Below are 27,077 nucleotides of genomic sequence, written 5' to 3'. Positions count from 1 at the left end.
GATAAAATGTGACAGCTCATTCCACTAATTGTTGCGCAGGAGTAGCTTTGGCTCTTTTAAACCCTCACACTATAACTCTGGACAAACAAATGTCTGCCAGAAAGCAGTCCACACCCCAGCATGCCCTCAAGTCCCTCCCAGTAGTTCTCTGTAGGCATTTGAACTCTGTGTGACAGACACACGGATAAATCACAACACCTATTCCTAAAACACAGCACTTTAGGACCTTTGAATAGAGCCATATTTCTTGAAAGCCGCTAGGTTAGCAGTAGCAAAGTAAATGGCGCCATCTTGCGGCCAGTGGCTTGTTTGCACAAAGTGGGCGGCGCTAATGACGAAGGCGAACTCGCGCTGCTTCTGTGTCGTGTACAGGAAGAAAGTTGAAGATGGTCCGCGCGGAGCTGGCGGCTCGTCTGAACGACAGAGAGTACACAAACTGGCTGAAAGCGGGACGCTGTCTGCTCATACTGAAGGATGGCCTCCTCCCGTTTACCGACCGACACATGAGGGCTTTCCACGGAGATCTGCTTAATCAAAGCGCTGTGCTCCGGAGCCCGTGCAGGGATTCATGTAAACCTAGAGGGAATAAGGTGTGCTTCGTCATTTAATGAGCTGGTGCCACTTAAATGCCCTTACCTGTGGCAGGTGATCAACCACAACGAGCTTATTGCCACCTTTATTATAGGCCGTGTGCTCTCAGTAGATCTTCAGCTTATTTTTATTATTGTTGTTGTTGTTGTTGTCGCACTAACTCACATAGGTTTTAAACAGCAAGTATGTTTATGTTTGTGTAGCTGTCGGGATGCAAGGTGTGTTCAGAGTGGCAGAAGGCGATCCTGAGACACCACAGGCAGCCTGATGTTACAGTCAACTGGGACAACTGTTTCCCTCCATACTGGAGGACAGACCACTGGGAGGTGGCAAAGGTAGGAAGCACATAACAAAGCCAGCGTTATGAGACGCAGCTGTAATATGAGCTGCTGCCCCAACTTAGAAAGAGCAGCAGAATCTGTGAGGTGCATGTTTCTGGTATCTAACAGTAAAACTTAAAAGTAAACAAAAAACTAAAACTGTGTGAAAAGCGTGACTTAAAAAAAAAGTAAGTAAAATAAAATTGAGTCTTGGTGGAACTTTGACCTGCTAACTAAGATAAAAATAAAAAATATAGAGGAAGCTTTATTTTTTGGTTAGTTTGGCTTAAAAAAATCTTATCACAACTTCCCTGATGAGGCTTTGCTGGATGTGTTTGTGAGATTCCTGATGTTAACAAGACTTAGTCAGCTTATTAAATAATTAAAAGGACTAGAAACTGAAACTAATGACAACTAAAACTCTAAGCATTTTCAAACAATAAAAAGCGAAACGGAAAGTAACTGAAATGAAAGTGACTTCAAAGCAAAACTTCGAAATGAAACCCCCCCCCCCCCCCCCCCCCCCAAAAAAAACTAATTAGAAAATACAAAGTTATAATAACTGTGCCAGCGCAGGGCAAAAACATACAGACTCATAAAGTGTTTAACAATGACACAGTTCTAATGTTGCTGAAGTGCAGGCTTTCAGATTTAATTTAAGAAGTTTGATAAATGTATTGTGTGCTGTTTTCTCTATTTCACCCCTTTGAATGTACAGGAAATCAGCTTTATTGATTTGCTTTTGTAGTAAAATGCACTTTTGCTCCAGCTTAGACAAAGGATTTGAAGTTGTTTGATAAATGGTTTTATTTTCTGACACATAGCCAAAGTTTGCCGCTGTACTGCAGACAGTTCACCATAGTAATTATACATGTAGCCGGTGATCACTGAAGGCATCAGGAACTCTTTCCGAGCGTCACACAGGCTCTTTTGTCTGTGATGAACATGTCCTGCCTGATGTTTTCTTGTTAGTTTATGACCACATTAGGAGGTAAAAGTTCTGACATGGATTTTTGCATTGGGCAGCTGTTCATAGGAACTTGAAATTTACAGTCAAAAAGGCATTTTTGTAACTGAACTTGCAGCTCGTCAGAGATTACACATCACTGTCAAAGTCTGCAGTCAGGAGCCACCAGAGCAAAGAGAAGATGGTGAGTTTCAATGTCTTTGCAAACCATTCGTTGGATTGGAGCTGCTTAACAACATTATTCTTGTTATATCTTGAAGTACTATGTAATAACAACAATTGACTTTAAAAGTAAAAAAAAAATGTAAACATTGCATTTTGTAGAAAGATGCAGAGTGCATGGAGCTAATGGCAGCCCCTTTCTCTCTCTCTCTGTCTGCAGGCCTTCATGCCACGAGGTCAGGCGAAGGTGAAGGGTGCGGATAAATGCGACGCCCCTGCTCTGCTTAACCTGATCAACTACTGCACGTATTTCTCATTCGTGGATCCAAAACTGGTCAGAGAGGTACTCACTGATTTTTGTTCAAACGGGCACTTTTCACGTTTTCTGTTAGTCATGTAAAAACTTTATACTTTTTTCCAATTTCATTCAGTTGTTGTCTTATAATTTTCCAGAGTTGTATTCCTGCTATCGCTGGTCAGATTGATTTGAAAGGGTGTGATGATTGTTTTAACCGGTACTCTGTAACGTGTTCGTTTACTTCCAGGTGATCCGATGCAGGAACGAGCTGATGCATTCTTCTGAGTACCGTGTGACAGATGATTGGATGCAACACTACTGGACCGCTCTGAACCACTTTGTGAATCAGTTCAGACACGTACCTGAGATGGCAACAGTTGGAAACAAAATAGACGAGGTAAGCGTGTTTGTGTAGCGCCACCGCTGGAAATGCCCTGCAATAGAAGCGAACTATTGTCTGCGTGTGTTTGTGTTCTGTAACAGTTTCTGTGTATTTTTTTCTTCCTAGATGCTGACCCTCAATTTGTCAATATATGTGTCTGGTTTGGATCAAATGGATTCTGGTGGCTTGGGCGATGGATTAGAGGCTGATTTTGTCAGCCATAAGGAGTCTGGTGCTGACGTCGGCCAATGGGAAGCTGAGTTGCTAGAAGAGATGCTGCAGGAGCTGCTGCATGCTGCTGATGAGGATACTGATAGCCAGACACAGGTGGGAAAAGGAACGAAGGCCTTCCTTCATTTCTGTTTATGCATTTTACACATAATGCATAAAAGGAGTATGTTTCATGACTTCTGCTGACTGCTTCTTTAGGACACAGAGCGGCTGAAGAGTCTGGGAGGGTTCCTGCAAACCAACAAAGATCTTAATGAGAGGTTCTCTGCAGAGCTGCAAACCATCAACTCTCTAATGGCCAAAGAAAAAGGAAGAGGAGGAAGTGAATGAGGAGCACTTTGTGTTCTGTGTCCGTGTATATACTTAAAATAGCTTAACTTCAGAACTTAATCTGAAGGATGAGGGCTTTATATCTAAGCACAGTGGGGCTTTATTTTTTAAAAATTGTATATTATAATATTTGAAAAAAGTCTTTTGAAGTCTTTCCGGTTTTTTGCACATTTTTCAGTCTTAACTTTCAGTTGATTGTAATAAAAAATGGGCACCTTATGAGTCATTGTCAAAACGGAAATACAGAAATGGAAAGCTGTAGTTCACATGACGAATAAGTGTTCTCTTCCTGTCTAAGCTAAAAACAGCTGGCAGCTGGGCAAGGGAACATTAGTTTATTTGGTGTCTTAGGTCATTTGAGCTCTTTTTCTATTTTAAGCCATAACTTTAAAAGATGTACAGAAGTAAAATCTAAATAAAACAATAGTTTTTAACCCTCAACCGTGAAAGGCTGATGCAGTATTGTCATGACCCAGCTGGGCAGGAGGTTGGTGTAGACAAACCAAGGAGAGACGTAGGATTTTAATTATTAAATTAATAACATAGTTTGCATCTACCAGGAGGCTGAGGGGTAGAGCTGCTAGCTGCTAGTCTTTTCTCTCTGGAATGTGTATATACGTACATAAAATAGTATTAAAGTGCAGTCAGAGTGCTTGATTAGATATATGCTGCCACTTGCGACAGGATACAAATCTTTGTATTTTATAACTTGTGTTTTTCTGGATTTTTGGTTGATATTCTCTCTCACCAGTAAACTGGAAAAACAATTAAAGAAAGGAAGGAAGGGAGGAAGACGGAGTACCCAGACAGAACTTTATTTTTAAGGCCCCCACTAGATGGCAGACAAAACATCAGAAGAAAAAAGAAATTCCACCCCAAATCTGCAAATTGACTTAAAAAATGGATGGTAAAGACTTTAGAGAGAGACTTGGTTTGTAATTTGCCAAATTCAAACTGTACTTAATCAAAAGTGATATTTATGGATCCAGGTTTATCTCAAACTCGGGTATCAGTGCGCTCAGGACGACGCCAGCACAGAGCAGCCGACAGCCACCACCTGCTCTTTTAATCTTTTATTCTATTTGTTTCATAAGCGTGTGCTTTATGATGGCTCTGCTGTCAGCTGTGCGCCCTGTGTGTTGACACATGCATGCGAAGTAAAAACTACTTTTTTCTAATGTGTTTATATTTATGCTTTAATGTGAGTGAGGCTCTGAGTCTGGGCCTGAGATATGAGTAGCGAATGAAAATAAGACTGTGGTTAGAAACCACATACAGATTTCCTGTTTCTACTTTGTGGCCAGGAGACCACTCGTAGCACAGGAGGTAAAAGCAGTTGTAAACAACTAATCCGGGCTGCTTGAGAGCGAGGGGGTTGTTTTCTTGGAACCTCCTAAATAACGTCTCCACTGGCACCTGGCTCTTTCAGGTTGAGAGGCTGGCTAGTGAAGTTTCTTCTTCTTCTACTGGGAAATGCTTGTTAATCATGACAGCCATGCTGGGGACAGGAGAGGTATGACAGCCTTAAAAATCTCTATCACTCACAAACCCTCCAGAGAGTGCAGATATGCACGCTGTAGCCGTCCAGTACATGGGTAATCTAAACAGGAAAAGGTGAAAGTGAGGTCTGTACCATCTGACATGTTGCTGATTCAGCAAGAGTCCAAATACTCATCCGGTGGTCCTAGGTAGTGGATTTTTTACCAGGCATTATTTTAAACTATTCACGTCAGGCGATGGCAGGTTTCTCTTTTTTCTCTGTTTTAAACCCCATGAACATGTTAAATGCCATAATATGTGTAAAGTAATAAAATACTGAAAAATATTTTCTAAATGATAAACATGTGCCATGCACAGCTCACACAGCACCACAAAGTGAAATGAGAGATGGATTTACATATAATTACCCCTGATGGGATTTAGGAAGATATCTGTAGGAGTTTTGACAAAGACAGTCATTGATGGGAAGAGTCTGACAGGAAGATAACAATGAGATGATTTTTTTTTAGGATGCCACTGACAGTGGATTATTTTGAGACGATTCACATATCTTCTGGGACAGGCGGGGACTGTGGGGACTTTGGGAGCACACATAAAGAGGAGATTGGAAAAAAATATTGAGTCATTATCCCACTGGACCCGATGTCATTTTTACTTGTAACAAGCAGTGAAGAAAATATATTCAGTATATATATAATGCATGTGCTCTTCTGGTGACCCATAGAAAGTGAGGAGTGCAAACTGCAGGAAAATATTTCACCAACATGAGCTGAGTGAATTCAGCGGCTGAAACAAATGTATGCAAAAGTGAATTAAAATGAGATGAAAATATACAGGTGGTTCTTTGTCACTAGCATGTGCATGCACATCATGCACATGCTAGTGACATGCCCACCTCCAATAAGGTCCAAGAACATCTTGCTTTACTGCTGCTTCAGAGGGTTGTTAATCAGTTTCAGCTGCTTCGAGGTTAATGAAATTAACAACAGGTGCACCAGAGGGGCAACAATGAGACACCCCCCCCCCCCCCCCCCCCCAAAAAAAAAAAAAAAAAAAAACCAGGAAATTCATTTTTTTTGACCAGTAAAGCATCTTAAGGAAACTGTTGTGAATTGGTGCTATATAAATAAAAGACAAATCCATCCATTTATTTTCTGTCATTAGGTAAATGGTGGGGTGCACACTGGATCTATCACAGGGCTGAAAGAACCAACGCAGAGATGGGGAGAACATGCAAACTGCACACAAAAGGCCCCAGCTGGATTCAAACCCAGAACCTTTTTGCCATGAGCCAGCAGTTCTAACCACTGTACTGTTTGCTGTAATTACAGTTTAAATGAAAAACAAAAACATTAGCATCTTTAATATGATGTATCCAACAATCACTCCGTATGCTTGCTGTTCTTTGATGTGTGCTACAGGCTGCGGTGAGAGGACTGGTGATGCTTATCTGCTGTTTGAATCAGGTGATGATGACAGCTCAAAATTATTAAGCTTTTTTTCAGCATTATGATGTTTTTAGAAATCATAATGTAGAGGTGGCTGTAGCTCAGGAAGTAGAACATCTACTAATTGGAAAGTTGGTGGTTCGATTCCAGTCTACATGCCAAATTTCATTGGGCAAGACATCGAAGCCCAAGTTGTTATGTGATGCATCCATAGGAGTATGAATGTTAGATAGAAAGCACTTACATAGAAGGCAAGTTGTATAGCACTTTATATAGCCTCTGTAGAAACTATCTACACCCTCACTTATCTTAACTGCACTACTGTATAGCTCTGTGTAAATAATCATTCTGTACATTCGATAATTTTTAACCCTACAACTGTTTACAACTTGCATAGTTCCCATCTGTTTAACTGTATATCTCAGATTTCTGTAAAGTTATTTATTTCATATTCTGTATAGTTTTTCATATTTATATCCTGTTCATATCCTGTACATAGCTTGTACTCACTACAGCCTGTACATACTTATAGTTACAGAATATTCACAACAAACTTCATACCGTGTACATTATAACATACCATAATCAGTGTTGGGTAAGTTACTTTAAAATAGTAACTTAGTTACATTACTAGTTACTTCTCTCAAAAGTAACTCAGTTACTTCAAGTTACTCGTTACTTTCAAAGTAACTAGTTACTAGGGAAAGTAACTTTGGTTTTACTCAGAATTCTCTTGTTAATGTGTTGCTTCCATAACTTTGCCAGTCTTCTAGCTTGCTTACTTGCCACAAGTGCACTGTGCCACCTACCAATAGAAAGGAAAAGATAATGTGCATATTTCCACGAGAGAAATCCCACACCTGGACCGTCATTGACTGCTGCCATGATTCTAGCCTACGTCACAGAGTCATGTGCGCCTTTTACATCCAACACAAAAACTGCAGTCGTGGTGCTTTCGATTGTACTCAGAACTCAGAAATTCTGCCTTCTGAATAGGAAGATGTAGGCAACACCAGACTGCAGATGAGCTGCATACAGGGCTGGACTGGGACAGAAAATTGGCCTGGGCATTTTGACTAGAGACCGGCCCACCATTATAGGAAAAATCTTAAAGCCTTTGAATGAAAACAAACGCTGTTGTGACAGTGATGTTCACTGTTTTGATGGTATATATGCATCAATCTATCAATCGTTTGTTGTAAGATTCAGATAATTATTTTTTAAAAGCTAGACATTTTAAATGAGAATAAGAAAGAAAAGTATTTCCTTGTGTCCACCTCTCCCTGTTAATGCCCTACCTGCCCCCCTGGCAACACTTTGAGATCCGCACCTGCACAGTTACCAGCTGTCAGCTACCTAAAAAAGGATCCTGGTGTTATTTGTCTCTCAGAAACAGTTCATAACTTCCCTTCAACTCATTCATGTCACCTAAAGGGTAAACCTGTTTCTCCATCACCTGCTCAGCTCTGATGATTCAGTAAGGACATCTCCTGGTTTCATCTTCATGTTTCCCTCTCACCAGATAACCAAACCGATATCATGACCAGCAGCTTTTTTGCAGCTGTGGCTCCAGCAAACATCAGCTGATACTAGAAATTAATATTAAATAAATTCTAACAACAGCTGATCAAGCTTAAACGTGCTGCTGTTGTTTAGCGCCACATCCACTGGTTTCCTCTTTCGGCGCAAAGTGAGCGATAAACAAACAAGAGAGCCGATCAGCTGATCATTGATCAGTTTTCATGACTGAAGTAGAAACGGGAGAGGGAGGGGGAGAATGAAAGAAGAAGAGGCAGCTGTGCAGCGTAAACACAGAATAACTCCAGCTTTGTGTCTTTTTCATTGTAGCTGAATTACGGGACAAACTGTTCCTTTTCACCTCAATAAGAAACGCGTAATATTTTCTCTGAATACCAGACGGGACGGTTGGCAACTCTAATAACTTATGAACAAAATAAAGTTCAACATCATTAACTTCATAGCACCACCCAGCTGTATAGAAACTCCGTCATGCTAGCTAGCACGCAGTACGGAAAAAGTCAGAATAACGAAAATAAACTCCAACTAAACTTGGTTTATATCTGACCCAGAGAGACTGCAGGTCATAACTTCTTACCTGAAGTTCAGTTCACACTTGGACCGGCGGCCGCCTCGGGTCTCTTTTCCTTCTGCGTCCCTTTTCCTCCATCCACCTGCGGGCCTCCACCACTTGCTAATGTTACTGAATCTGTGGAAGCTCCGCGATAGCCACCACACGAAGTAACGAGTAACGACCCTATCTAAATCCCAGTAACGAGTAATGCGTTCCTGATTTTGGCATAATAACTAGTTACCGTGCTCGTTACCACAATAATAACGTAGTTACTGTAACGCGTTACTTAATAACGCGTTAGTCCCAACACTGACCATAATAGACCCATTTCTGTAATATACTCACATATCTATATTATTGCTAATATATATTGTAATATATCTATATCACTAAAGCACTTCTGGATGGATGCAAACTGCATTTCGTTGCCCTGTACCTGTGCATGTGCAATGACAATAAAGTTGAATTCTATTCTATTCTATTCTATAGCGCGCTCAGGTAGAGTAGAAAAGCCCTCTTGGCCAGATTACTCTTAAAAACACATTTAAAAAAATGTCAACCAGACTTTTAGACTGTATAAATAAAAGATAAATAAAAATCACTTTGCTAAAAACTGATTGGGGCTTCTACCTTGTGACAGAAATGTTGTTTGTGGCCCAAGGAGACTTCATAGCATTCACGAGGGTCACATTTGACATATATTTCACATATTACATGCCAACGTGTTATTTGTGACACTTCAAATATGGGCAGCCACTTCTTGCCAAGAACCGGAAGTCAGTTTTTGGCACAACACCGGTCCACATCAACCACTGAAACCATCTCCTCCAGTTCCCACACAGGCTTCAAACGTGAAGGTCCTCCTCCCTGTGATGTGGTGCAAACCTGAATGCTGCAGCTGAAATGCGGGTTGCACAGTTTTATGTGGCTGCTTTATGTTTTTCAGTCTGAGGCGGAACAACACAGTCGATTCAACGGGTCAAATTTTTACGGTTAATCATTATTTGCCCAGAAGAAGTCCAGAAGCAGTCACGCCCAGTGAGGCGAGGGGAAATAAACGAAGAAATTGACTTCTTCTTCAGCGGTTTAATGGTGGCTGCTGTTCCTTAGTGCGACACCAGCGACACCTGGTGGAGATAGTTATGACATGCAGTAAACCCGACAAATCCCTTTTGCTGCTGCTTTTTTTTTTCTTTATAGATGTTTCGATTATTATCGTTAAAGGGGAGCGTTAAAACAATAAAAGCAACTAACATGGGAGTATATACAGGCGATAAGTTTTTTAAATATAAAAACGGGAAAATCCAACAAGGAAAATGCTCAAATCTGGAGTGAAAAAGGGGCCAATGAAGCTAATCAGGTTCACACATTTAAAGTGCTTGGTGAGTCCCATTCTGTTCTTTGACATAATTAACTATGCGTGATTATTATAAGATAAACGTCCAAAAAAACGTGTGGTGATATACAGCTGATTTACACCACGTTTCATGAAAAAGTTAAGGTCATTACTCTTAATAGAGTTACTGGATCTATTACAGTTGTGTTGCTGTGCTGTTGTTTGTGCTAATCGGTATAGCTAGGATGCTCCTTCATGCTGCTGTTTAATGTGAATAGGAACATTTCTTCGAAGCGTTTCTTCACTTCAGCTCCATTTTTAAGTTTTTTTCCACAAATAAACATGGTAGTGCCAAACCACACCTGTGATTGAGATTTTGAGTTTGAACCTCTGTATGCATACGTGTGTGGGTTATGTGTGTGGTTTATATATTTTCAGACATATATAAACTGTCTGCTTAAATGTTTTTTCTGTCAGTCCCAGTTGTGGCTCATGCACATGCACACATGTGTGTCAGTTCATTTCATTTGTATATACAGTAGCATTAGAAATACTCCTAAAGCGGTGGAACACGGCTGATTAGTATTTTCCTCTGTTTCTCTCTTTTGTGACTTGCAGAACAAGAACAACAATTCGAAAGGGGCCGAACAGCAAAGGAGAAAACAAACTTTCGCTTTTCAACAGATAAAAGGCATGATTCGGGTTAAAAAAAGTGCAAGAACGTGCGAAGTGCAGCTGCATGACACAAAAGTGTGAAAACCAGAAAGGCTTTTCCTGCCTCATAGCCTTTCACACACTCCTCTGCTGCTGGTGTCTGCTGCACTTTGGCAAAAAAGGCTCAGATGGGTTTCTGCCACTGAGCCAACATGGAGACTGAGGGGAGGCTGGTACAGTCAATTTACTATGGGAGTATTGGAAGTCAGGACACAGAGCGGCTGCTGGAGAGATTCGGGTATGATGGCAGCTTTCTACTGAGAGACAGCAGCACAGTGCGGGGGGCCTACTGTCTGTGTGTGAGGTGAGCTGCCGGAGGAGCGGTACAAGTGTGACCCAAAGTGCCAGTTTTCTTGTAGTTGTGCAAACTTATGAGTTTACTAGGATATTTTTGATTTAATTATGTATGTATTTATGAGTACATATACAGAGCGCTGTGATATTAACTTTGTATTTCACACTGCAGATACAAGGGAGTAACAACTGAGGAGATACTAATTACGCTGTAACAAATACCTTCTTGGTATTTTAAAATAAAAACTACACAAATGATGCTTTACTTATTATAATTAATGATTACTGTTGGATTGGTTTACAAGAAAAAAAGAAACCAGAAAAAACTCACACAGACACTGGGAGTGCGTGTAGACAAGCGTGCACACAGAAAAGCCGTAGTCCCACAACTGGGACACATTTTCACACAACTAGACTGAAATGTGCAAATGCTCTGTGAAAAACAAAATGAAGCAATATAAATCTACAATCTCGGAGTCTGGTTCTGATATTTTAGATTAAAGGAGAAATGCTCAGTTGTCGTTTTCTCAGTTGTTGTAATGACTCAGTATTTTTAGGGGGTGTGGGGTCTATTATCGAGTATCTTAATCCCCGTTTCTTACACTGGGTTTTTGGGCTGCTGGTTGTTATGCATTTCAGTGATATGTGTTTAAAGGTAAGGAAAGCTTTTAGAGAGTGTAACAAGGTAAGTAAAGCTTATTTGTAGTGTGCTTTTCACAGACATGAGAGTCACAGAGCGCTGCACAACAATGAAAACACAATCAATATCAATAGAGAACTAGGTTAAAACAGAAGAAAAGAAAAACATACACAATAAAAGAACATCAACAGGAGTCCCGATTAAACAAAAAAGTTTTTAACTGTTTTTTAGAAAGCTCCACTGAGTCAGCTTAACTGACCTGGAATAATGAACTGTTCTAGAGGTCCTTGGAGTCACAGACTGAAAGGTTGTGTCCTCCCTCATCTTCAGTCTTTTAAAATTTCATATTTTTCCATGCTGTATATTAAAAATTAGAAATAGTAATTTCCTACTAAACAACAGAACACTACGCAGAATAGAGTACACCAAAAATAATGCTTATTTAGAATAGTTAGGATGCAGCCTGCAGCCCCACTATGTAAGTAGGAAATAATTGACCATTTTTCTAAAACTGTTAAAACGATGCTTGTTACACTCGACATTTTGTGACACTACGTCATTTGATAAATGTTGCATTTAAATAGAACATTTCTAATATTTTATGTTATTTTATTTTATGCTAAATGTAGCATAAATAAAATTACCTGGATAAATAAAAGTACCTGGATTATTGATAATAAAAAAATATTATTAAATCAATTTATTTATTTAATCTTATCTTGATTATAACCACGACTTAAGTCCCACTGTGTAATGAAATGAAAAATTTCATAATCTCCAGTGAAGTTATAACTGCTATTATGTAGTACTTGAAAATTATGACAGGAAGTATTTAAGTTATACTTAGGTGAAAGAACTTCTGCCCCCATTTAAAAATACATTATAAGCCCTGTATGAAAACATAAGTAAAATAATATAAATAAATAAAAAAGTACTTCCTGCTTTAAAACTTTACCCACAAGCTAAAATTGGCCCCTCTGATTAATATACTGATATTTTACACAGATCGATATCGCTGTTGCACCAATGTTTAAGCAGTATTTTACTCTTATACTTGGCTGTGGTTGAGTTCTTATTGGACTAAAATTTTCACAATGTCATCTCAGTTACGCAGAACCTGAAGCGATCTTTGTTAAATCAGAAAAGCATCCACATTGTTGCGTTCGGGGTGGGATACAAATTGCAGTTTTGTTAGAGCCTTTTAAAAAAACAAAAAAACCCCACAAACAAACAAACAAACAAACAAAAATACAGCAATCTTTTGCCAAATCTGAGACACTGAGTGTCACGGCAGGGCACAGCGGTGTGATGATGAAGTGGACCCAAGTGCAGACAGGGAAGGAGACAGAACTGTGTCTTTAAAAAAAAAATGAGCCAGACTGATTAAACACGAAGAACAAAACAAATCAGAGGCGAGCAGGGCAAAAACTAAAGTAAAACCCAAACTGGAAAAACTGAACTATGACCAATCTGTGATAACTATGATAACCAGAGATGGACAGTAACGCGTTACTTGTAACGTGTTACTGTAATCCGATTACTTTTTTCAAGTAACGAGTAAAGTAAGGGATTGCTATTGCAAAAACGGTAATTAGATTACCGTTACTTTCCCGTAGGAACGCTGCGTTACTGCGTTACTAAAACCGTGATTTTTTTGCGAGAATGTCTCACGACAGTGACGTAAGCAAGTGCGACATTCATGGCAACAGCTGCGTGCAGATCAACAATGGATGACATATCGAGTGCGGGAGAGAGTATGAGCATGCAGCGTTTAAAGCGTGGAAGTACTGACCTTACTTTGAGTTTGATTCCATAAAAAGTGACAAAAACATTAGTGTCCGTTGTGCGTGGGAAGAAAACTTCTTTTTACAGCGAAAAAACCCCTAAACTTCCAAGCAAGCACTGAGTGCGCTACCACGTAATGGGAAATTCACAGAGAAACTCGCGGATTCTTCCACTGACCGCCGCGGCACACCTACACCAGGGTAAACCTCCACCTACCCCACTCCTGCTTTACAGGTGAAAATAGAGCAAAAGGACCGCTAGTCTTTGACTTTATTTATTTTCTGCTGTGTTTTACTTGCATCTATTTGAAAGAGTCAGTGTAAACACAAAAAATATTTAATTTTATGTGCTGGAATGTGCAGAAAATAGGTTTAAATATTTAAACAAATTTCTTCCAGTCAGAGAATGTTGCATATAATTACATTTTTGCTTGATGCATAAAGTTAAAAGACTAAAACTAATAAAACAAGTTTTAAAAAGAGACTTTTCCATTTGATTACATTTTGTATGATGGATTATGTAGAAAAAGTAGAATTGGGCTGAAAGATATATCGCTTTATCACCTCTTCAGGTTGTAAATTGTGTTTTTAAAAAGTAACTAAGTAATTAATTACTTTTGAAAATAAGTAATCAGTAAAGTACGGGATTACTTTTTGGGGGAAGTAATCAATTACTGATTACTTTTTTCAAGTAACTTGACCAACACTGATGATAACTGACACGAGCATTAAACAGGGACGTGCGAGAAAATATGATGTACAAGAACATGAAACCTGAACACGACCTGAGCAGAATACATGATGAAGGAATACAGATGACCCGACGATGACTAAAAGAAAACACAAAGACCAAATACACACAGAGGTGATTAGGGGAAGTGGAAACATATGGGGAAAACAGCTGACACAATTGAACATCATGACACAACAGGGTAAGGTACATTAAACACAGTAAACATAGAAACAAGACTTTCAAAATAAAACAGGAAACACTGAGAGACGTAGACATGACAACTAGCACAGAAGACAAGAACAGACTCACAGAAGGGGACATAGATGGGAACCTAAACTAGAATAAAACTCAACTAAATCCTAACTAATAATGGCAACACCAGAACTAAGCATATATTCAATATCATATAACAAATCAAAAAATAAAAAGTGAATTCAAAATGCCGGGTTACAGGCCGTGACATTGAGTCCTTAGTAATGCTGGTAGCTCTCTTATACAGGCAGCCAGCATAAATGTAGTCCAGACTGGGCTGTTCTCTGCAGTGTGGCTGGTGTCCCATACTGCGTATGTAGAAATGTAACAAAAGCTGAGTACATGTGGAGGGCGTTACGTGTCAGAAGTGCACAATACAATAAGCCTTTAACAACGCCCTCTATTAAAAATATATTTGCCACATGCCGTGACACAATAATTCAGACTGCAACCTTTGTTTTGCAGGGTGATAATACGATAAGCAACAAAAAAAGGAAAATATGACTATACACATCAATCAGATTTGCTCTGGCAACTCGTTTCAGGTTGTGAAACACACATCTGAAATCACTGAATCATCCTCCACCCCAAACCACATTTTGTGTCTCTTTCAGATATGCACTTTCAGATACACCAGATTTTAAAGAAAGTCATTCGGACTTAAGAATTGTCGTTTTTTGTGTTGTTGTTTTTTACAGGAAAGCACCGTTTGTTCACACCTACAGGCTCCTACGCTCTGCCGATGGCTGGTGCCTTCAGGTGGGGGTACACACAGATATAGATCACACACACACAAACACAACATAAGGCGGGCATTTATAGTTTTGTGTATGTGGGATTGTTTCTTTGATTAGCAGGATTCAACAGCCAGATCACCAACATTTAGGACTCTGGAGGCACTAATAGAAGGCTACAGGAGGACTGCTGTAGTTGGAATAGCCCCGCTCACAGATCCCCTGGACAAAACACGAGTACGAAACAGCTTGGGCGAAGGTATGACACACAAATACACACATGCGCATATTTTTCCCTGCTTACACACACGGCCCATTCACCCACGGAGGCAAAAGCACACCCGTAAACTCATTTAAAATGTCTATGTTGACTCATAATCTATTTAGTCACCTCTAACACAGTCTCACTGATCTCCACCACAGAGTTTCTTTACATGGAAATGAACAACAGCAGCAGCAGCTCTGTGTACTGAGGCCATCGTGCTCTTAATCTCTCAGACGATCAAACCGACAGAAACCACAGCGCCTCGCTCATCTCGTCTGCCCCTGTTTCTCAATTTCTTTGTGTATTTATTTTCAGTTTTTGTGTTGATTTAGTCATGGTTTAAGACATATTTTCAGTAGCCCGCAAACTGCTACTGAAAGATATTTAAATGTTTTAACACACGCCATGAGTGGGAGCACTTTTTTGTTGCTGGTTTTTTGAGTTTTCTTTTGTTTTTGTTTTTTTAATTTTATGCAGTGTCTTTTTCATCAGACCTACGTTCATCGATGTTTGTGCCTTTTTGGGTGCATACATCAATGATTTCTGTCCAAATGGTGTCAGGCTTAATGTAATGTTTTATGTTGTAGAAGTTTTGACAAGTGCTGTATTTGGATCAAGATTGTTGACGTTTGTTTGCATTCTGTCTCGTTGAGAAAGTCGTGTACAGTGAACTGTTTGATTTCTGGTTTATCGGTTTATGCTCGCTCATTGTAATGACGTAGCAAACGCAGCAGAGCAGGAAAGGTAGACCGTGAAATCTATTGTGAGCACCAAACTTTCTGGCGCAACGACTTTAATTGTTCATTTATTTTTTTTCATTTTCACAGATCTCAATAACTGACAACATGTGATAGCAGGTCTGAAAATGACTTTATGGTATGAAATCTGTTAAACTTATGCTACTAATTAAATGTTAATATATTTAAAAACTATCTCAGATCAATTATAGGAGTTTTGTATAGAATTCTGTGACTGTGAAATGTATACAAACAGTAAATTCTGGGTGGAAATGTGCAAATTTCTTTTCTTATGGACAGGTAGAAGATGGATAATAAAACAAACAGAGCTTCTCGTCTTGCGCGAATCAGCTGCAACTCTTGCCAACACCTTCATTCATTAAGGGCAGTTTAAAACAAGATGCTTTAAAGCTAATACAGCTGTTCTGCCAGTGGTTTTTCCCCACTGATGCTGTGGACAAGCCTGCACACTTTCTTGTTCCTGTCAGACATTCATGCTGCAAAAGCTGAGTAACATAAACACGTAAAAAAAGTGTAACAGAGGAGGGGCAAGCATAAATGAGGTAATTAAAAAAAACATGTAAGTATGACAAGTAATTCCAAACAGCTCAAAAAATATTAGCATCCACTCAAATGGTTCCTGTACAGATTAGCAAGCAGTGTTTTTGCTAGCTAAAGATACAGTTGTTGTGTCTTTAAGGGAGAAAAGTAAGGTTAATGTGTAATAAATGTAATCTGAGGGATGACAAAAGCTGAAAGAAAGAGGACACAAGAGCTGTGTCCCAAATGTAGGCTGCATCCTTCGGAGGCTGCATTTGATGGCCGATTACGTCACAGCCAGGTGACGAAGGCTGTCCCAATCCGTCGACTACTTCAAATGCGTCCTTCATTTCCCCGAATTTGAAGGATCGGTCGGGTGTGTCCTTTGTGGCCCACCATATCCCAGAATTCATAGCGCGGCCCGGCCAATTTCAGTTTCCAACGATAAATGTAAAGCTTACGTGTAATGTCCCACATTAAGACAGGAGATCTGTACACGATGAGTTGCTCTTAGTTATCTGATTATATCTTGTTGAAAATATCTTTTAATTAAAGAAATTGCTGCTTAATACTATTCAAAGCCCAGTAGCGAAAGGTTGATCTTCAACATGTAATAAAGGCAGATGTAAGCAGTCAGTCTTGCAGCCTTTATTTCTGCCTGCTCATGTTTCTAAAGCAGAATCGCTATGGTGATCGCCATGAAATCTCTTTAGGCCGGTGTGTGGAACTGTAGCCTTTCTGTTGTTAGCTGGTAATTATGTAAAGGTGGATTTAAGGTCATTTTACAGATTAGAAAAGTTATGTAAAGAATTAACATCTCCAATCAGTATTTATGCTACATGGTGGAAAAGTAATCAGTAATACATTGTGTAATACTTATACTTGTAATAGGTTCATGGCTGCTGAGCAGCAGGACTTCCTTCTAGAAGGAGTCCAGAATTTAAAATTTCTAAATTAAAAAGCTGATGATATTCTTTAGTTACAGTTTTGTTTTCCTAATTCCAGCTTTATAAAATCTTTATAATGTCTATGAATTGGACAGCAGCCATGGCGGCTAATATAACATTTTCCTATATACTTTACAATGATGTAAATCCACCATGACCAGTAAAGACCAGAAAAAAGCACATGAAGAAAACACATTTACTGGTGCTCACAGTTCACAGTAGAAAGGTTTTGTGACTTATTTCTAAGTGACTCATTTTCCCACGCTGCACTGCTACACCAGAATGTAGAGCTGCCTCACCTTAGCCCCTGGCAATAGTTTAGCGTATTTTTCGGACCATAAGGGGCACCGGATTATAAGACGCATTAAGTGAAACAAAACAGTCAGATAAGTCAAACCTGACTCGACTCATTCTTCGTGCTTCCTCCAAGTCTGTACCACTGATTCAGTAATGTTGAATTCTCTTGCAGCTGCTCTATCCGGTCTTTAAGTGATGACATGACGAATCCTGCTTCCGGGCCTAAAGTAGTCTGCGTTTAATATGGCTTTTGTGTTGTTAACATGTTTAATGTTATGTATTTTCTTCTATTTAATCTCAAAAAGCTCCTAAAAACAGTCAGTGATCCCTGTTGACCTCCCTCGGCTTTATTACCGCTAATCATTTATTTAAGCTCAGTTTTTAAAACCTTACGATGTAACTACAGCCCAGCCCATGCAGCAGTATATGAATGACTAACCTCGTATTGTGGATGGATTATCTCAGTTGTTCTCCTGGCTGAAGTTTGGTCCGTTTACAGCATTCTGCCATGCGATTACATTTGGTCCCGACCACCGAGAATCCTCACGTTAACTTTTATCAAGTGGAAAAAAGTTAGTGTGTTTATATTATGCTCACATAGCTGTGTCGCTAGCGGTCACGTAGCACATCATTATATACCAGCTAGCCAAACTTCAGTTACCCTACAAACGTCACTGCTGTGTAGTTTTCTGTCTTCATTTATGTTGGAAGTGATAAGAAAGCTGTACGTTTGAATTTGTTTCCAAAATCCCTGTCAGGACATGCTATATTGTATTTAGATGGAAGCGAGCTAACTTCCTGCTAACTTCTAACTCCGTTAAATGTCATAAATTCCGTTTTCATGGATGCCTGGATGTTAAACTCAATTGTTACACTTGGTAGAGCAGAACGCTGATCATTCAACTCTCAGTGATGCCACAGTGATCGTTTGACTTAGGGACCTGCAGCGGAGTTTGAGCCCAGATACGACTAGTGACGTCAGACTTAAAGAACGGATTCCCATGTTGTTGCAGTATATTAATGCAAACCTCATATTGTGGATGGATTATCTCAGTTGTTCTCCTGACTGAAGTTTGGTCTGTTATACCCCGCGAGGCTCCTGACTACGGTAGCTGTAATGATCCAACAATCCATCAAGATCTGTGGCTTTGTAGCTTACCAATGTCATACTAAAACATTTTTTGACAGATTAATGAGTGCCGTGTACCACATAAAACTGGCTAGAGGTCATAATACATACAATACATAATACATAACACAATACATAAGACACACTGGATTATAAGGTGCACTGTCCATTTTTGAGAAAATTAAAGGATTTTAAGTGTGCCTTATAGTCCAAAAAATACGGTACGTGTTAATGCTCAAATACTCAGCGATACACTGACTATGTTGTGTACAAGTTTGAATTTGGCTTTCGTTTTGATCACCTACTAGCCAAAACTATCTGGCATGCTATCACTAGACAAAATCTATTCACAAAAAATACCAACACAGAAGTTCCATCATTGTAGTGGTTGCCTCTACAGAGCTACAATTTCCCATGATCACACATTGATAGATAAACTTAAAGTGTGGTGAAAATCCATCTTAGCACCTCTAAGCGTCATCAGGTTGATCACAGTCTATATCTTGTTTTCAATCTTTACAATAACCAAAGTGCAAAAACCACACAATAGACTGCTGTTGTGTTTCTCAGCCTGCAACGGTTCAACATTTGTTTACTTTTAGGAGAAAATTGAATGTTTTGTTACTGTTACGGTGCGCTAAGGTAAGTATAACAGCTTCACATACACAACTGTAGTTTTAAGCATGTAAATCTCTGATACGAAAACAGGTATCTCCTGTTCAGAAATTCAAACTTCTTCTTTGAGGTTAACTTGGCTTTATTCACATTTTGTTTAAAATCCTCACATTTTATCAAGGCTGGCTTGACTCCCATGGCTGACCCATGTTCTTGTGTCCCCTTTAGTCCTCATCTTCTTTTTATTTTAATTTGCACTTTTAATAGTTCTCTAAATATACCATATTTGCTTTTCTTGAGATGCACTTAAGAGGCTAAACTACTCCAAATTCACCACTCGTCTAAAAAGAAGGCTTAAGACGAATGAGGCTGTGTGAATGAGATTCAAAACAGCTAATGAATATTCATCCCCCAACCTTATTTCACATATTAAAAAAAGACACACAAAGTTAACCTTTGTGCTGTTGTTACATTGGTATGCACTCTTTATATGTATCAAAAGGTATAAAAGGTATATATAGATCTGAAAGGCTAGATTACAAGGCTATACATAGAAACGCATAAACACAACCTTTGCATGTATTTAACACCTGTATACGCCTCCTGAAATGAAATATCATATAAGAAAAACCAGACAGGCTATACATTTAGATATAATGAAAGTCCTCATTGTTGTTGTTCTTCTTCAACCTGTGCATCCTGTATTACTTCCCAGGGTTTTTCCCAGTGTCTTCAACCTCAGTGATCACTTCTTCAGGCTTAGCCGATGGGGTAGAATAGAAAAACTGGCAACACAAAACAGGAAACAAAGCTTTTAAATTTTGTATACACACATCTTTGTGGTTCGAAAAGTGTTAGAAATGTGAGCTTGTGTATTCACAGTCTACAATGTACTCACATTAAATGCATCGCTTTTTTCCAGGAAATATTTGTACTTTGCTGGGGGGCGAGGAATCGGAGGAAAAAGGACCTTAGTCACCCTAAAACACACAAGTATACACAAAACGATCCTTGACACGCTTTTAGTTTTAAAAGGGGGGAAAAAACAGATGCAAGGGAGGAAGTGTTTTATCTTGTATCTCCTTTTGCATTCTCCTTATTTGGTTAGTTAACAAGTCAAACCGGGGGATTTTTGCCTGTAGGTTGAAGAACTTTAGGGTGGATGCTGTGGTGTGAAGAAAGATGCCATTCTCTCACTTCTCCTTTTCAACTTTGTTCTTTCACATTTAAAACCAGTTTCACATTTAAAAATCATGACAAAGTGGATCAGAGAGACACAAACAGCTTAAAACAAAACAAACCAGCAAAAGGAGGAGTCACAATACCTCTGATAGCGCACAAACAGCACCAAAGCCAGCAGGCCCATGGGTACTCCGAGACAAATGAAGACTATCACCACAGGCTTGAGCACAGAATCTGACTGTTCCATCGCTACAGATACACAACACAAAAGCACTGTTCATTAAACTGACATGTTGATAATTATAACACTGCATCATCAGCCACTGTTTCAACCACTGCACAAGAAGACATAGAGGACTTACACGGTGTGACAGTGGGACTCCATTCACTCCAGTGATCTGATCCTGAGCAATGCGATGATATTCTTGTCCTCATTCTCACGCTATAGCTGTGTGAAGGATCTACACTTGCCACTGTATGATTTGTATGGTGTTTGGGTAGCCAAGATGTTGTTTTTTCCTGTTTTAAAGAGATTAATCAAAAAATGGTTAATCTCACTTTAACAAGGCCGACTGATAAGATTGCTCTGACTTTGGACTTCAATTAACCCTCTGAGGTCTAAGTATGACTTATCATAACCCTCTTTTTTAAATTGTTTTACAAAGAAACTGAAAACTGAGCTTTTACAATTTTTAAAGCTTAGTTTCTTACAATAAAAACACAGTTTTTATCTTGCAAGGACTGCACCTTTATCTCCTTTTTTGGCATCAGATTGTGGTTATTCTTTGCAGGTTTTCTGTACAGTCTGGGTTAAGTTGACACCTGCTGCATTAGCATGCCCTTAACAGCACTAATCATTGGTTTTTTCCCCCCGTTTTTGCGTTTTTATGAGGACAGAAACATTTTTCAAAGCAGGGGCAGCATTATTATTATTTTGTTTAAAAAAAATAGCCATACATATGGAGCCTTAGACCTCACAGGGTTAAAAAGAAGTTTGTCTTGTTCACTATTCCTGCCACACGTACAAAAAAAACAAAAACAGAATGTTGCATCTGGAATAATGACAGCCTGTGGTGAAGCGTACTGTACCTGATCACGTATTTCCACTTCATTTTCAAAACAGTTAGGATTAACGGCGTTTCTGGTGCGAGGCAGGTCCCATTTTACAATCAGGTTATCATTATTGAACGATGCAGAGATGTTAGCAGGTGGAGGAAGATGCTCTGTCACACACACACACATACAAGCACATGATCAGTAAGGTATCTGACAACAACACAACCTAAACCTAACCTCAAGCCTTAGCTTGTGTTCTAAAAAAACTTGATTTGTGTAACGTCAGAACAGTTTTCCACTTTTCCTCAGTCCATTTTAAAATTAATGCCTGCTTTTAATGCACTGCAGAGACCCGAGAGCCCAAGGACCACAGGGGTCCAATATTGATTTTCGGCCGATTCTCAGAATTTTTGATGATATTATGTATCATATATTATGAGGTGTTTCAAAGTCACTGGGAGGAACATCATTCTGAAATTGTTCCACAACTTTGTAGACAAAGTTTTTTGCAGATTGGTGAACCTCTGCCCATCTAAACCTCTGGGAAACACTACCTCTCTTAACCTTCCTGCCTTCTTGGGACCTTTTTGTGCCACTGCTATGTGTTAAATGGCTGCCATTTCCACTGTGTTCAGTGGAATATAACCAAACTTGCCACAGGATAGTTTTTACCTGTCAATGTTAATATTCCAGTGTGAAATCCTTAAATCAGCCTAAAATGGCTGAGCAGCAGAAATCCCCACACCCATCACCCTGGGGACCATTTTCTGCCCATTGACTTCCATTATAAATGCTATTTTTCAACCCCAAATTATCATCATATGATTTTATTTTTTCTTCTTTTCTTGGATGTCAATGAAGACTCAGGGCCTTGAAGTTTTAATTTTTAAATTGCAAAAAAAATGCAAAAAAATAATGGCAGGTCAAAATGTATGTTGGTGCCAATCTTTGGTCCATCTAAAGGCCTACTTATAATGACAATCACATATTACTTCAACTGGTTTTTTGTGGAAATATTTAGTTTCGTTTTTTGGTTTTTGGGGCTTATAACACAGGGCGCTCATGTAATAACACTGGGATTTGAAGGGTTAAAACAACGAAAATATAATTAAAACTTTACATGAATATTTCAGGGAGAAGTAGTTTTACAAGGTTGGCTAATTTAAAGTGGAATAAGATATGGATATATGGTCTTTTTATGGCGTGGCTGAGAATGGTCCCTAGGGTGATGGGTGTGAGTTTTTTAAAGGATGGCAGGAGGGTTAAGAAGCTCAATCCTGTCACTGAGCTGTTGCCAGTAACAAAATGTTCTTTCAGCTGTTTCTTTTTATTATCCCTTACTTTTCCAGCCTTTTGTTTCCCCATCCCAAAGTTTGAGATGTGTTGCAGGCAACAAATTCAAAATCAGATAATATTTTTCCTGAAATAGTAAATCTGTTTAAAAATGTGATGTTTTCTGTGCTCTGCTGTAAATAAAATATGGGTTTATGAGCTTTCCAAACATTCCATCCTTTTTTACATACATTTTACTCAACAACTTTCGATCCCAACTTTTTTTGAATTGGGTTCATATAACTACTCATCACTGTTTGTATAGTATTACCTAGTGTGTCCATGTCATACACGTAGGTGTAAGATATCCAGTTGTGCAGGGACATGTTAAAATGTAAGACTACGCCTGATATTTCCCCACTGACAGTCAAGGACATCGATCCAACTCTTTCCGCAAAAGTACGGCTTAGAGACTTAATTACTGTTTCCTCATTACAGACACTGGAAGAGAGAAGTACAGAGTTAAAACAATGTTTAGCGTTCATTGTTCCACATTAAAATGAACCTTTAAAAAAATCATAATACCTGATAAACACAGAGAGCCGAGTATCTTTCTCTAAGGTGTTGAATGACCAGGAGCAGTTGAGCTTATTTGTTGAGTCGAGGAGGCAGATAAACGTCTCCTTTATTTCTGAAAGCGGTTTATGTGAAATCTCCTCTGCTGAATTCTGTATGTTAACCATCTAATACAAAAATTTACAGTTTACAGTTTATTTAAATACCATGCACTGCGTCTGTGAGGTCATTAGAAAACAAAAGTGTTTATACAAAAGCTTATTCTCATTTTCACCTCATACGTGTCTGAAAACTCCTGACAGAGATCCAAACCATGGCTTTCAGTCGCTGCTATAAGAAAACACACGTTTAATCTGCAGCACAAATTCTTAACTGATCAGAATTTTGTATTTTTTTTTCTATAAACTGGGTTTTAGAGGAGTCCAGTTTTGATTAGCTTACTGTGTAAAGGAAGCAGGAAACAAAGTCTGACACCACCCAGATTAAAAAAGGTTAAAGTAAAATCATTGTTGAAATAAAGCTCCTGGTATTTCCTGCAAAAATATTTTGATTTTCACATTGCCAAAAGCCATTCTTCTTAAGCGTTTTTTTCCCCTGAGGACATGTTTGCATTGCGATTAATCATCCACCTACCACTTTGAGGGAACCACAAAACCAACGAAGTGGACCAAATTACAAGACGGATCGGAAACACAGCCATGGCCGACCTGAGTGTTTTACACACACACACACAGAAAGACAGAGACACAGATACACACTAATGAGCATAAAGTCTTCAGCCACCGTACAGTAAACACAGGAACGCCATTGTACCACTTTACAATGAGCAATTTCCTGTGTTTAATACTTCCCCTTTTTACATGCTTACTTGTAGAAGGTGGGTGCTTGTAAGGCGTCTAAGTGGGCACATAATCAACCACAAAGAAACATCTTTTCTCAGATGAGTCTTAATTCTTCACTAGGTTAGTCACTTGTCCATTTTACACTTATTTATACAAAAAAGAAAGACTTGGTTTGGTTTATTCACTCTGTTTATATCTTCTCCCTCAAAAAAAAAAAGACAAGTGGACCCAACTATGACTCACTATGCTGGCGTAACACGCTCTTATGAATTGAGGTAAATTCCCAAGTTTCCTACCAGCTATATTATATTAAAAATTGTGTAAATAGCAATAATAATAAAGTCTCACCTTCTGCTGTCCCTCCTCCGTGTCTTGTGGCTCTCTGTGCTCTCGCTGCCTGAAGACAATGACACATTTCTGGGGAAAGAAGAAGCATGACGTCACATACTGTACTCAGATCCAGGAAACCAAGACTTTCTTTCTGTTTCTTCTTTTTTCTTCATTTGCTCGTAAAGCAGATCAAGCAAAGTGAAACAGGTCAACATCAATGCATAAATATTATCAGCTTCAACAAAGCAAAGCAGATCTATATCAACAAACTAAAGTAGATCAACATCATGTGGTTTTCTAATACAAACCACATAATGTTGATCTACTTTAGTTTATTTGGGTTAAACCACATTTGAGGTAAAAACAATAACAACTAGATGTAATAACGAGACAGAATTACATATAACATCTTTTTGTATAAGATGTTGTCCCCCTGGTTCAGTCTGCTTTTTCTGTCTTTCCTCCACTTTTCTTTCTCTATATGTTAGAATCAGTTAGCTCACAATCTGCAGCTTCAGCCGACCCTGCAGAGAAGTCTCTCCTGTGTTAATATCAACACTTCACCGAGTTCTTTTGATTCCTCAGAGGCATCCGATGGAAGACAAAACACTGCTCAGTAGACCATTTAACACTTTATTTCTCTTTCACATTACTTCTAGAAGGGAGATGCGTCCTGCAAGGCACGTTGCTGCAGATCTCAAAATGGTGGTGTGCCCCTGACAGTTTTATTACAGTTTTATTACGGAGTTTTATTATTCCCTCATTCTAATCTAAACAACAGTGTCTCAGTAACTTTCCACTAGAGATGGTCCCCTCTTACCTACATTTTTCCCAGGCGAGCGTAAGCGAGAGTCTGCAGCGATCTACTACACAAGGAAATATGGTCTATATAACTTTATAACACTTATTATTAATAAAAAGCATAGCATTATTGAGGCACTGAAAAATTATTTATTCCCAACAGCTGATACCTGAAGTATTCACTGGTGTGTTGGATAAATGTCAGGGTTTTCCCACCCAGTTTTATACCTGAGCAGGGGAAGTGTGAGGACAGTCTGCAGGCAGTCACTGACTACACATCTCCCTGTAGACAGTGTTTGTTCTTGATGGAGGCAGTATATTAAATAAGTGCTAAAGTCCATGTAATCCCTGACACATATTAAGTAGTCTAGGACAACCCAAAAGTATAGACCTAATGCTAAATACAGTGGCTGGAGGCAGGAAATGAGCAACAACAGTTATTATTTTGTGAAACAGTGAAAATAAAATAAGACACATTTTACAAAATCCACAATAACACTAATAATAAGCCGGCTTAACAAAAACAAACCAAAGAAACACAGTCCCATTGAGCTCAATATTTCAGTTTGTCCTTTTTGGTCATTCGTCAAGTCAAGATTTCTTTTAATTTCAGTTCCTTTTTTTGTTTTGGTTTGGTGATTTGAGTTGTTACCACTTTGGTTTTTTCAAGAGAGAATAATGACATTCTTCAACAAGGGCTCAGGCTGTTTGGGCACAGGTTCGCCATCTCCATTCGGAGAGAATTCAGGAATCAGTTCCAGTTGCTTTATCAACGCAGACAATAAAAAAACCTAGCCAAGATGAGGTATCAGCATGAACAAGGCAAGGGACACAGCCACGTGGCCTCTCTACCTCGTGCTCCCATCAGCTTAACATTAAAGTTTTCAAATTAAGCTACAGGCCGGTGGCTCTGACATCCCACCTGATGAAGACCCTGGAGCAACTGGTCCTGGCTCAGCTTCGGCACCTGGTGAGCTCATCATTGGACCCACTTCAGTTTGCCTACCAGCCTGGCATTGGAGCGGATGATGCCGTCATTCACCTCCTACATCGTTCCCTTGCTCACTTGGAGACCGCTGGAAGCACTGTGAGAATCATGTTCTTTGATTTCTGTAGTGTCTTCAACACCATTCTTCCCACGGTCCTGAAGGACAAGCTGGAGAACTCAGGATTGGACCATCACCTCACTACCTGGATTTTGGACTACCTCACCGACCGATCACAGTATGTGAGGACTCAGGGCTGTGTGTCGGACAGTGTCCTCTGCAGTACGGGGGCGGGTTCTGGCTCCGTTCCTCTTCACCATCTACACTGCAGACTTCTCCCACAACTCCACCCAGTGCTTCCTGCAGAAGTTCTCTGATGACTCTGCAATAGTCGGCCTCATCACTGATGGGGACGACAGGGAGTACAGAGGACTGACCCAACACTTTGTGGACTGGTGCCAGCTGAACTACCTCCAGATCAACACTAGTAAAACCAAGGAGCTGGTGGTAGACTTCCGCAGGCACAAACATCCTCCACTGCAACCACTGAAAATCCAAGGTATGGACATTGAGGCTGTGGACAGCTACAGGTACCTTGGAGTTCATCTATGACTCTGTGGTGGCCTCAGCCATCTTTTATGGTGTGGTCTGCTGGGGTGGCAGCATCTCTGCCGGGGACAGGAAGAGACTGAAC

General features: G+C 39.5%; 3 protein-coding genes across 11 annotated transcripts; 2 read left to right on the top strand and 1 right to left on the bottom strand.

Annotated features, from left to right (window-relative positions):
* Window positions 1-362: 362 nt before the first annotated feature.
* LOC308412342 (uncharacterized protein CXorf38-like) lies at window positions 363-3,722 on the top strand. Of its 2 annotated transcripts, XM_080906608.1 has the most exons (7): window positions 363-590; window positions 795-926; window positions 1,997-2,062; window positions 2,261-2,383; window positions 2,586-2,735; window positions 2,847-3,047; window positions 3,150-3,722. In XM_080906608.1, exons 1-7 carry the CDS (start codon window positions 387-389, stop codon window positions 3,279-3,281), a joined length of 1,008 nt encoding a protein of 335 aa, XP_080762734.1. In that variant the 5' UTR covers window positions 363-386; the 3' UTR covers window positions 3,282-3,722. The 2 variants fall into 2 exon arrangements, with proteins under 2 accessions (XP_080762734.1, XP_080762735.1); XM_080906609.1 differs by lacking the exon at window positions 1,997-2,062.
* A 2,349-nt stretch (window positions 3,723-6,071) lies between these two features.
* On the top strand, window positions 6,072-16,908 carry LOC308383272 (SH2 domain-containing protein 1A-like). 3 transcript variants are annotated; one of them, XM_080861140.1, is made up of 6 exons: window positions 6,072-6,090; window positions 6,203-6,247; window positions 10,276-10,675; window positions 14,773-14,833; window positions 14,929-15,067; window positions 15,232-16,908. In XM_080861140.1, the coding sequence occupies exons 3-6, from the start codon at window positions 10,524-10,526 to the stop codon at window positions 15,279-15,281; spliced, it is 402 nt and encodes a 133-aa protein (XP_080717266.1). In that variant the 5' UTR covers window positions 6,072-6,090; window positions 6,203-6,247; window positions 10,276-10,523; the 3' UTR covers window positions 15,282-16,908. The 3 variants fall into 3 exon arrangements, with proteins under 3 accessions (XP_080717266.1, XP_080717267.1, XP_080717265.1); XM_080861141.1 differs by lacking the exons at window positions 6,072-6,090; window positions 6,203-6,247 and adding an exon at window positions 9,134-9,703 and having other exon boundaries at window positions 14,932-15,067; XM_080861139.1 differs by lacking the exons at window positions 6,072-6,090; window positions 6,203-6,247 and adding an exon at window positions 9,136-9,703.
* Window positions 16,909-19,392: 2,484 nt separating this feature from the next.
* Window positions 19,393-26,624, bottom strand: LOC308413076 (interleukin-5 receptor subunit alpha-like). Of its 6 annotated transcripts, XM_080907863.1 has the most exons (12): window positions 25,161-25,282; window positions 24,615-24,683; window positions 24,058-24,131; window positions 23,866-23,957; window positions 23,699-23,751; window positions 23,434-23,591; window positions 23,180-23,349; window positions 21,610-21,743; window positions 20,883-21,039; window positions 20,664-20,769; window positions 20,237-20,318; window positions 19,393-20,123 (listed from the first exon to the last, which is right to left on the bottom strand). In XM_080907863.1, exons 1-12 carry the CDS (start codon window positions 25,185-25,187, stop codon window positions 20,043-20,045), a joined length of 1,203 nt encoding a protein of 400 aa, XP_080763989.1. In that variant the 5' UTR covers window positions 25,188-25,282; the 3' UTR covers window positions 19,393-20,042. The 6 variants fall into 6 exon arrangements, with proteins under 6 accessions (XP_080763989.1, XP_080763991.1, XP_080763990.1 ...); XM_080907865.1 differs by lacking the exons at window positions 23,866-23,957; window positions 25,161-25,282 and adding an exon at window positions 26,320-26,624 and having other exon boundaries at window positions 23,699-23,754; XM_080907864.1 differs by lacking the exon at window positions 23,866-23,957 and having other exon boundaries at window positions 23,699-23,754; window positions 25,100-25,293.
* Window positions 26,625-27,077: the final 453 nt, after the last annotated feature.

Source organism: Rhamphochromis sp. 'chilingali' (genome assembly GCF_963969265.1).
Source record: "Rhamphochromis sp. 'chilingali' genome assembly, chromosome: 16".
Lineage (NCBI taxonomy): Eukaryota > Metazoa > Chordata > Actinopteri > Cichliformes > Cichlidae > Rhamphochromis > Rhamphochromis sp. 'chilingali'.
This window is presented reverse-complemented; position numbering and strand designations above follow the sequence as displayed.